Source organism: Carlito syrichta, unplaced genomic scaffold (assembly GCF_000164805.1).
Source record: "Carlito syrichta isolate Samal-C Ts95f unplaced genomic scaffold, Tarsius_syrichta-2.0.1 Scaffold153634, whole genome shotgun sequence".
In the NCBI taxonomy this organism is placed as follows: Eukaryota; Metazoa; Chordata; class Mammalia; order Primates; family Tarsiidae; genus Carlito; species Carlito syrichta.
This window is the reverse complement of record NW_007097730.1, coordinates 11,374-22,072: the sequence shown is the minus strand read 5'-3', so window position 1 is coordinate 22,072 and position 10,699 is coordinate 11,374. Positions and strand designations below refer to the sequence as shown.

General features: G+C 53.7%; 2 protein-coding genes across 2 annotated transcripts; one reads left to right on the top strand and one right to left on the bottom strand.

The window, feature by feature from the left end:
* Positions 1–1,196: 1,196 nt before the first annotated feature.
* Positions 1,197–5,873, top strand: CREB3L4 (cAMP responsive element binding protein 3 like 4). Its single transcript, XM_008050746.2, has 10 exons — positions 1,197–1,276; positions 1,454–1,625; positions 1,842–2,088; positions 2,216–2,337; positions 4,479–4,571; positions 4,699–4,805; positions 4,921–4,989; positions 5,097–5,181; positions 5,338–5,434; positions 5,554–5,873. Exons 2-10 carry the CDS (start codon positions 1,458–1,460, stop codon positions 5,745–5,747), a joined length of 1,182 nt encoding a protein of 393 aa, XP_008048937.1. The 5' UTR covers positions 1,197–1,276; positions 1,454–1,457; the 3' UTR covers positions 5,748–5,873.
* Positions 5,874–5,927: 54 nt separating this feature from the next.
* Positions 5,928–10,693, bottom strand: JTB (jumping translocation breakpoint). The gene is made up of 5 exons (XM_008050745.1): positions 10,540–10,693; positions 10,376–10,413; positions 10,096–10,178; positions 9,303–9,382; positions 5,928–6,472 (listed from the first exon to the last, which is right to left on the bottom strand). Exons 1-5 carry the CDS (start codon positions 10,620–10,622, stop codon positions 6,316–6,318), a joined length of 441 nt encoding a protein of 146 aa, XP_008048936.1. The 5' UTR covers positions 10,623–10,693; the 3' UTR covers positions 5,928–6,315.
* Positions 10,694–10,699: the final 6 nt, after the last annotated feature.

Sequence of the window (10,699 nt, the reverse complement as noted above, 5' to 3'; positions counted from 1 at the left end):
GGGCTTGGTGGCCCACACCTGTAATCCCAACACTTTTGAGAGGCAGAGGCGAGAGAATTGCCTGAGCCCATGGCTTTGAAACTAGCAGGGGGAACTTGGCGAGACCTCATCTCTACTATAAATCAAAAAAATTAGCCGGGGGTAGTGGCACATGTCTGTAGTTCCAGCTACTTGGAAAGCTGAGGCGGAAGGATGGCCTGAGCCCAGCATGTCCAGGCTGCGTTGGCCGTGAGCATGCCACTTCACTCCAGCCTGGGCGACATAGTGAGATGCCTCCGCAAAAAACAAAAACAAAAACAAAAAACAAAATATTACCTGCCCTATGTTCCCTCGAGTTTACAGAAAAGAACAGTTTTTGAAAACATTTTGTAAATTATACAAATGCGGGACATATACGCACATAATAAGACAAATCTCCAAAACCCGCGATCGCGCGACCTTCCTCCTGCTGAGTCAAAATCCTGTCGCTAAACTCGGGCCAACAGGTTATTTACCCTCCCCTGGTGGTAATAGCCTGAGCTCCGGAGTCACGTGGTAGGAGAAAACAAACCAGGCCACTCCCACCCACATTCTCGGAACTCTCTCCCACCTCCCCCAGAATTTATTTTCGGGCTCTTATCCGGTCCTGAGGCCGGGCGGGACCCAATCCCCGCCTGACAAATAAGTGCTGCGGCCCCATTGGCCGGACTCCCCCTGAGGGCCTATCCGGCCCAGCTAGGGCGGAGCCGGCCTTGCGCGCGCAATGTCACTGGGCCGATGCCCTGCCCCTCAAAGCCCCTGAGTCTTCAGCGTCCAATCAGGACTCAACTGTGGGAAAAGCGCCACGCGGTGAGCGGAGGCGGGGGCCTCCGTAATTTCTCTTGGTTTCCCTTGACTCTCGGCTTTTGTTTACGCCCCTGTCCTGCTCTCCCTCCAGTAAAAACGATGGTTGCAGGATAGGCATTCAAGCATTCCATGCTCCAGTCACAGCCCTCTCTGTGCTTCCCTAGGGAGAGCCAAACCCTAGGAAGGTTTACCATCGCTAGGAAAAACTGAGGCAGAAAGGGCGACGCCACCTAGGTTTCCCTTAAATCCCGTTTGTGGACGCCCCGGCCGCTCTAATCTACTCCCGTGTGCCGCAACTCCTGACAAGGTGCAACCCACCTTCCTGGTGCGAGGCAGGAGGCGGGGTTTGGTTGGGCAGGTCCAGGATGCGAGATCCTGGAGGGAAGAAAAGTTGTAGTGTTTGGGCGGTCAGCGCTGGGCTGGCTTGGCAGGACTGGTCTTCTCGGAACAGGTAATCCCCGGGGGCCCGTCTGTCTGAACTTGAGAGATAAGGCTGAAGGTGAGGGGTCTGCGCAGATGGGGGTGGGGGAGATCACGGAAGAGGGAGCAGGAGGGTCCAGAAGTCGCAGGGGGAGGGGACAGCCATCATCCTCCTTGTGCAACTCTCGTCCCACACGCCTTCCCGCAGAATTATGGATCTCGGAGTCCCTGACCTGCTGGATGCGTGGCTGGAGCCCTCAGAAGATGTCTTCCCGACAAGCTCCCTCCTGGAGCTGGGAGTCCACTGTCCCCCCTTAGAAGTCCCAGTGACTGGACTACAGGAACAGGGGCTGCAAGGCTGGGAGTCCAGTGGGGGCTGTGTGAGTGTGATGAACGGGGGTGAGAGTGGGGTTGAGATACAACTCTGTGATAAGAAGCTCCAGCCCTCGGTCTGAAAACAGAGACGCCCAAATAGACATGAATTATAACTATCTCCATGTCCGAGAGAAAGGACTGCAATTGAAACATGAAGGATCTAGGTCTGATGTCATGTTGGACTTCTTCCCTGCACACATATATACCCTCTCCTACTGTAGGGCCTTCAAGAGAGTGAGCCTGAAGATTTCCTGAAGATCTTCATTGATCCCAATGAGGTGTACTGCTCTGAAGCCTCTCCTGGCAGTGACAGCAGCATCTCTGAGGACCCTGGCCGCCCAGACAGTCCCCCTCCCCCCAGGGCACCCAGTCCTCCTGCCCTCTATGAGGTTGTCTATGAGGCAGGAGCCCTGGAGAGGGCACAGGGGGAAGCTGGGCCAAATGTCGAGCTTATCTCCATCCAGCTAGGTCAGTGTTCTTTGTGGGAAGGGGACAATGGCCCTTCAGTCAGCCCTCACCATGGGATTAAGGTTTCCCCAACCTGGCCACTCCCCATGCCCTGCTGCTGTCAGCATGTACCTACTGTTCCCCTCAGGTCAATGGAGCCCGTCATTTGTGGTGCCTGATGCCTGCATGGTCAGCGAGCTGCCCTTTGATGCGCATGCCCACATCCTGCCCACAGCAGGCACCATAGTCCCAGTGCCTCCTGCGACCCTGGTGAGTCTCGGTGTCAGCCGGAACCACTGCTCCCTGACACACACATAAGTATTCACACAGATGGGGCAGAGTGGGTGAGGGAAGGGGAAACTGACGAGAAGCCTGTCTTTGCCCAGTTTTTACTACGTCAGGCCTGAAAACCAAGGAAACATGAGCAATTTTAAGACCAGGAAAGAACAGGGGAGAGAGAACCCTTGGGGGTAAGGTGGTGATGACTCAGTTAGACAAGGTGGGGTGAGGGAGACTGGAGACAGGGCTTGGGAGAAAGCCCAGACCTTGTGTGCCCTGTATGCTCAGCCAGCACCATTGTCTGAGCCTCGGGTCAGGACACGGAAATGGGACGGGCCGCCTGGGAATCAGCTGGTTACTGAGTGCAGGTAGGAGGAGGAGGAGCCACTGCAGCAATGTTTCTGCTGGAACGACTGCCCAGCAGGCACCACTGGCCAAGGCCACAGTGCTGAGTACATGAGATGCCTTCCAAGGCCGGCCAGCCGGGTCCCACAGTGGGAGAGGGCCTGTGCTCAAGTCCCTGGTCCTCCCTTTACCTTGGAAAGGACTCGTGCTCAGAAGGCAGGGAGTGGTCCCAGCCTAACCTTCAAACCTCTAGTTGAAGCTGGGCCAGAAGCCAAGCCAAGCATCTTAGAATCTTGGGCTTCAGGACCTTAAACAGTCTGATGCTTCTAAACTTGGGTATACGTTAGAAGCACTGGGGTGTTGGTGGTTTTGTTTTTTAGACAAAACCTCTAGGATTCCTTCTTAGAGGTTTTTTTTGTTTTGCTTTTGTTTTTGAGTTGGAGTCTCACTCTGCTACCCAGGCTGGAGCGCAGTGGCACACTCACAGGCACCGCAGCCTCTACCTGCTGGGCTCAAGCAATCCTTCCATCTCAGCCTTCCGAGTAGCTGGACCTACAGGCATGCACCACCATGCCCAACTAATTTTTTTATTTATTGTAGAGATGAGATCTTGCCAAGTTGCCCAGGCTAGTCTTGAACCGGAGGGCTCAGGCAATCCTCTCACCTCAGCCTCCCAAATTGCTGGGATTATAGGTGTGAGCCACTGTAGCCCAGCCTTCTCAGAGGTTTTGATTGGGTGAGATCTCCAGGGGTTTGAAAAAAGATCCGTCTGATAGTTCATAAACCATCACAGGAACAAGAAGGGAGCATCAGGAGAAGGCAGGTAGGAAGTGAGTTAACCAAAAGCCAAAGCATAGTCTCCTTAAGTCACAAAGTGAAGCACCAATCTTTCAAAAAGGAATACTAATAAGAAAGGTGAGTTAGCTGCCGGGCTCTGGGTAACCACTGACAACCTCTGTCCTCCCTACATACTTTGTTTTTTTTTTGAGTCAGAGTCTCACTCTGTCGGCCAGACTGGAGTGCAGTGGCTGCTCCCAGCCACCGCAGCCTCGACCTGCTGGGCTCCGGCGATCCTTCCGCCTCAGCCTTCCGAGTAGTTGGAACTACAGGCGTGCGCTACCATGCCCGGCTAATTTTTTGATTTATTGTAGAGGTGTGGTCTCATTAAGTTGCCCAGGCGGGTCTCGAACCCGCAGGCTCAGGCAATCCACTCACCTCAGCCTCTCAAAGTGTGGGATTACAGGCTGAGCCACCAAGCCCGGTTCCTATGTACTTTGCTATGAGAACTCTGGCTGCGCTTGGGGAGCTCCAAGAGGGGACAGAGCCTGAAAAGTGGAGCCCAGTCCCTAGGGGACAATGGGCTGCTGCCTGGGGAGCTCCCTGATTGACAGGCACTGGATTACACATTCTGCCAAGTGGACATTAATGGCTGAAAGTGATCATTTGCCTGCTGCAGGAGTCAAGCAAACCCCACTGCAGCAGGCCACTCCAAATCCTCTGCAGAGCCCTCTCAGTGTGGGGCGACAGGGAGCAGAACAGGCCTCCCCTAGCTCACCCACAGTGCCAAGGTCTACATCCCCGGGCCAAGGATGTGACAAAACCCCCTTCTCTCCCTTCTCAGCCTCAGGCATCCCTCTGCCTTGACCTGTCTGAATTAAGGTTTCTGCCCCACCGCCCCTCACCTCTGGGCTGGAGCCAACACTCTCCAGAAGGCATGCAGGGGAGACTGGGGATGGCCATGGAATGACCCTCTGCTCACTCCCATCTCATCTCCTCCCTCCCCCTAGTTGCCCTGTCAAACCCTGTTCCTGACAGAAGAAGAGAAGCGTCTGCTGGGGCAGGAAGGGGTTTCTCTGCCCTCTCACCTGCCCCTCACCAAGGTAACACCCTCCCCCAAGAGTTTTCGAATCCAGGGGTCCTGCTGTGACGCTGAGGAGCCTGGATCCCAAGGGAAGAGCTGGGGAGTAGGGGAGGTTAAGGGCCGGGACTCACACACCCTGGCTCCAGGCAGAGGAAAGGGTCCTCAAGAAGGTCAGGAGGAAAATCCGAAACAAGCAGTCAGCCCAGGACAGTCGGCGGCGGAAGAAAGAGTACGTGGATGGGCTAGAGAGCAGGTACGTTGGGCTCACACTTCTGGCTTCCTACGGGCAATGTCAGGGCCCCGTCTCTCCTAGGCAGGCAAGGCAAGGGACACACTGCTGAGCCTTGTCCTGCCTCTCCACACTCCAGGGTGGCAGCCTGCTCTGCACAGAACCAAGAACTCCAGAAGAAAGTCCAGGAGCTGGAAAGGCACAACATGTGCGTGCATACAAGTGTGTGTGCTGGAGGCGGGGAAGGCTGCACACAGGTGCCGTTCTGGGGCGCTGGTTCCCAGAGGACGTTAACTCTTCATTCTTCCTTCTCAGCTCCTTGGTGGCTCAGCTCCGTCAGCTGCAGACACTCATTGCGCAAACATCCAACAAAGCTGCCCAGACCAGCACTTGCATCCTGGTACCATCAGTCTATCTCCTCCTGTCTCCCTGCACCTCCGCCATCTAACATCTGACACCCTGCTGCTCAGCTGTGTCTGATAACCCTTCATTCCCTCTGCCCTCTGCTCCATTCTGTTACTGTCCCCACAGCAGGTGTCCTCTTGCTTCCTCCCAGATCCTTCTTTTTTCCCTGGCTCTCATCATCCTGCCGAGCTTCAGCCCCTTCCAGGGTCCACCAGAAGCTGGGCCTGAGGATTACCAGCCTCAGGGAGGTGAGAGGCAAGGACAGGCTCTATCCCCAAGGCAGTCAAGAAGTGGGTAGGTGGGCCTGTCCTGTCTAGGCTCTCCCCCAGGGAGCACTCGACTACTGCTCTTTCCCTTCACCTCACAGTGATTTCCAGAAATATCCTGACCCACGCAGACATGACAGGAAATCCGGAGGCCCAAGTAGCAGAGTCCAGGCGAGGGGAGCCACCTGGAGCCACGAGTGCTAATGGCTCAGCAAGGACACTGCGTGAGAAGACGGGAGAGAAGACGAGACCCAGCGGGCGCATCAGAACCGTGCTGCACACAGATGAAATGTGAGCTGGAGCCAGACCTCCCTGGCCTCCTTCAAGAACAACAAGGAACCCAGGGCTTCCTATGGCTCTGTTTCCCCAGGATTCTCTCAGGCGTCTCTGCTCTCTGGGGTCTGAGTCCCTTCAGGGCCCCTAGACGTCTGCGCCCTGAGTACCCGTCTGCCTGTGTGAGAGGGCACCTCAAACCTTTTTGTTCCATGTCTGTGATTTTATTTCTTCTTTGAGGATAGGTTGTGGGGCAACACGTTTTGGCTGAGAAATAAACCGTTGAGCTGAAAGCGTATCCCAGAAGCTTGAAATAAATGTTAGAAGGGGGAAGACAGGCCCCTTACACTGGACCTTAGCCAAAAGGCTGAGCAGCGGTGGGACAGGCACTTCAGACTGGCCCAGAGCCACCCCTCTTCCCGTCTGTCCTCATGCCTTCCGGCGCCCAACACCCGCAGGCAAGGAAGTGACTTACTCTTTATTCTGCTCATTCACGGTCGAAGGAGGCGTATGGGAGAGGGGGACACCAGGAGGGCGCGAGTCAGTCCGCTCAGCTGCCTCCGAGGCTGGGGCGAAGGGGCGGAAAGCGGCTACATGGCCTCGATTTGCTTCCGGACCTTTTCCAGAGCCTGTCGGTCCAGGTGTCGCCGGCGAAGGACGACGAGGCAGGCGAAGACCAAGGCCGCAGCCACAACGGCCCCCTCGAATGCCCAGAATGAGCGCTGTTCCCCGGGAGCGGAGCGGCAGCTGAGGGCAGGGAGGGACGGTCACGCCCAGGAAACGCCAGGCGTCTTCTCCTGATCCCTGAGACTTCAACCTCCCCAAACTACACAGGGGAGCCCAAACCCCCAGAATTCATTTATAAAAAATTGCGTGTTTGCTTTTACTGTTTTTTTGGAGTCAGCGTCTCACTCTGCTGCCCAGGCTGGAGTGCAGTGGCGTGCTCATGGCCACCTCTGCCTCGACCTGCTGGGCTCCGGCGAGCCTCCAAGTAGCTAGAACCATCGATGCAGCCATCACACCCGGCTCATGTTTTGCTTTATGGTAGAGACAAGGTCTCGCCAAGTTACCCTAGCTGGTCTTGAACGCTAGGCTCAGGCAGTCCTCTCGCCAGCAACTCCTAAAATGCTGGGATTCCACGTGCACCTGGCTACGCTCACATGTTTAACCTTTAGTCACCCTCAACATACTCTCCGTTGGATGCAATACAACCATCGAGACACTTTGTCCACTGCTCAAAACAGTTTTTGAACTCAATTTTTTTTTTTTAATTAGAGCCTCACTCTGTCACCCAGGCTGGAGTGCAGTGGCATACTCACAGCCACAGCAGCCTCAACCTGCTGGGCTCAGGCAATCCTTCCACCTCCGCCTTCCAAGGAGCTGGAACTACAGGTGCACGCTACCATGCCCAGCTAAGTATATTTTTTTTATTTATTGTAGAGACGAGGTCTCACCAAGTTGCCCAGGCTGGTCTCGAACCCTGGGCCCACGCAATCTTCTTGCCTCCACCACCCAAAGTGTTGGGATTATAGGCTTGAGCCACCATGACCAGCTAAACTCATCAATTTTGGAGGCTTTTCATGCTTCTACTGATGTTTATTTCACTTCTTCTACATTGGCAAAACGTTTCCCTTTGAGGACTTTTAATCCACATGGAAACAAAGTCACTCAGACGAAATTGGACGAATAGAAAGGGCAGGACATGGGGGTCATGCCACTTTTGGTCAAAAACTGCTGAACACTCAGCACAGTGTGGACAGGTGTGTTGTCATGACGGAAGAACCAGTTACCTGTTTGCCACAACTCAGGACGCTTCTTCTGCAATTCATAACTCAATCTTCTAAAAACTTCCAGATAAAAACTCTGGAGGAATAAATGGTCAACCAAAGTACTTTGGTTGTTAAAAGCTTCTTTTAGGCCGGGCTTGGTGGCTCAGCCTGCAATCCCAGCACTTTGCGAGGCTGAGGCAAATGGATTGCCTGAGCCCTCGGGTTCGAAACCAGCACAGGCAACTTGGTGAGACCTCGTCTCTACAATAGAAAACACAAAACAGCTGGGCTTGGTGGCTCGGCCTGTAATCCAGCGCTTTGGGAGGCCAAGGTGAGTGAATTGTCTGAGCCTGAGGGTTCAAGACCTGCCTGGGCAACTTGGCGAGACCTCATCTCTACAATAAATCAAAAATTAGCCGGGTGTGGTAGCGTGCGCCTGTAGTTCCAGCTACTTGGAAGGCTGAGGCGGGAGGATCGCTGAAGCCCAGAAGGTTGAGGCTGCGGTGGCCTGGAGCATGCCACTGCACTCCAGTCTGGGCGACAGAGTGAGACTCCAACTCAAAAACAAAACAAAACAAAACAAAAAACACACAAAACAAAACCCAAAAAAACTTATTTTGATGAGTTTTTGAAAAAATTTTTTGTCCTCTGTTCGAGTCTTTCTACAGTTGCCTAGGTTGTGCGCACCCCACCTCTTGTGCCAACACCCGCAAATGCACGCCCACTCGAGCGTGTCACCTCCCAGCGATAGTGTCCTCTCGTCTTGGCCCCCTGAGAGTGGCGGCCTCCAAGGGGCCAAAAACTGTTTTTGAGCAGTAGAAAAAGCATCCTGATAGTATTTTTTTTTTGAGTTGGAGTCTCACCCTGTCACCCAGACTGGAGTGCAGTGGCTGCTCCGGGCCACCGCAGCCTCGACCTGCTGGGCTCCGGCGATCCTTCCGCCTCAGCCTTCCAAGTAGCCGGAATTACAGGCATGCGCTACCACGCCCGGCTGAATTTTTTATTTATTGTAGAGATGAGGTCTCGCTGCCCAGGCGGGTCTCAAACCCGCGGGCTCAGGCAATCCACTCACCTCAGCCTCCCAAAGGCGCGGGATTACAGGCTGAGCCACGGAGCCTAGACCTGATAGTATTTTACATCAAACAGAGAGTACTGTGAAGGTGACTAAAGTTTAAATATGTAAGAATAAATACAATTCTTTTGTATTGTTTTTTGGGTTCTCCCTTGTATTTAAGAGGAAAAGAGGGCCGGGTGCAGTGGCTCACTCCTATAATCTCAGCACTTTGGGAGGCTGAGGTGAGAGGATTGCCTGTGCCCATGGGTTTGACACCTATCTGGGCAACTTGGTGAGACCTCATCTGTACTGTGCAATGAATCAAAAAATTAGCCGGGATGGTGATGCGTGCCTGTAGTTCAAGCTACTTGGAAGGCTGAGATGGAAGGATCACCTGAGCCCAGCAGCCTGGGCAAAAGAGTGACTCCAACTCAAAAAAAAAAAAAAGAGGAGAAGAAGAAACCAGTTAGCCTTCTGATGTGTTTATAGTACCTAAGTCCCTCTCGGATATATCATTTAATTTTTTCTCTGGTGAGATAAGCAGAGCTAGTATTAACCAATTTTACTGATGGGAAAATATGGCCGGTAGCATAGTGCTGAGGAATAGGGCAGGGAGTTGAGTTATAGTAATTTGGCTGCAAATCTCCTCCTTTTTCCAATCTGCCACGCTACTCCCAGACCAGGGAGAAGGGGTTGGCTCATCTACCTAAAGTCATAGGAGCACAGGAGGTGATCTCAGAGAAATAGCACTCACCTTTTGAACTCATTCCTCTTAGATGAGCTACATGTGATCTTCTCCACATATCCTGTGGAATCACACTCAGGGTTGGTTTTCTGTCAGGAGAAAAGGACCAAGGCATATGTTAGGAATAGGTAGCAGGAGAAACAGAAAGGCTGCCCTTCGAAGGACAGGTGCGCAACTGCTATGGCTCAGAGTAGGAGGCAACAGAGAACTAATGAAAAGTTCTGACGCGGATGGTGGAGGTGGCGGTTGCATGACTAGGGGTGAATATTAGAAAGACAATTCAGGCCAGGCATAGCGGCTCATGCCTACAATCTAGCACTTGGGAGGCCTAGGAGGGAGGATTGCTTGAAGCCAGGAGTTTGACACCAGCCTGGGCAACACAGGCAGACTCAGTCTCTACAAAAAAATTTAAATGAGCTGGATGTGGTGGCGCACGCCTATAGTCAGCTACTCAGGATGCTGGGGCAGGAGTTAGAGGCTGCAGTGAGCTAGGATGGTGCCACTGCACTCTAGCATGGGCAACAGAGTAAGACCCTGTCTCTAAGTAAATAAAACAACGACATTTCAGGGGCAATCGTCTAAGAGAAGCGAGGAGAGCTTCCAGAGCCTTCAGTACTAAAAATGAACAGAACCTGGTTATCTGCTGAATACTGCCATTCACTTGGAAAGAAAGGAGCAAGACAAGTGCAGATTTGTACACATACTGAGACTGCAGGGAGAAGAAAGAGAAGACAATGCAAAGACAAGCTTAACAAGACTTGGGGACTGCTCACATGTCAGAAAAGAGAAAACACATACTCACAGCCTGGAAATTAGAACATGGAGCGCACTCTTCTGCTACCACAAACTCTTCCACTACCCAGCAGGGCAGATTTGAGGTGCTCACTAAAAGAGAGAAGTGCCACCCCAGACAGTTCAGAAAACATTTCTCCCAAAGGCTTTGCCCATCCAACTTCCAAGCACAGCGCCTGCCCTCACTCCGTGGCGATGCCGCCCTTTTCCACCTGTGCTCTTGGCACATAGGGAAAATGCTAAACACAAAACGAAAAGAGGACGGGAGGGTCGGGTTCCCAGTCACCCACCTGGCAGTTTCTCCTCCCCCATGGGAGCCTCTGCTTGGCTGCGGGGGGTGGAGGGAAAAGACAAAAGTCAGAGGCCAGAAGACGGGGCACCCCCGCCGCCGCCGTCCGTCCATGGGCAAGGTCTCCCTGTCCCCGCCTTCTCCCTTCGCTCAGCCTCTCCTTACCAGAGCTTTAAGGTGAAAGCGCAGAGCAGCCAGCAGAGGTGGCGGCCCTTGGGGAGGCCATGCCTCCCCGCGCCCGCAGGCATGGAGCGCTCAGGGTCGCAGCTGTCGGAACAGAGGGGTCGCTCGTCTGGCCTCGCGCCTCCGTCGGAGGGAAGGCGGC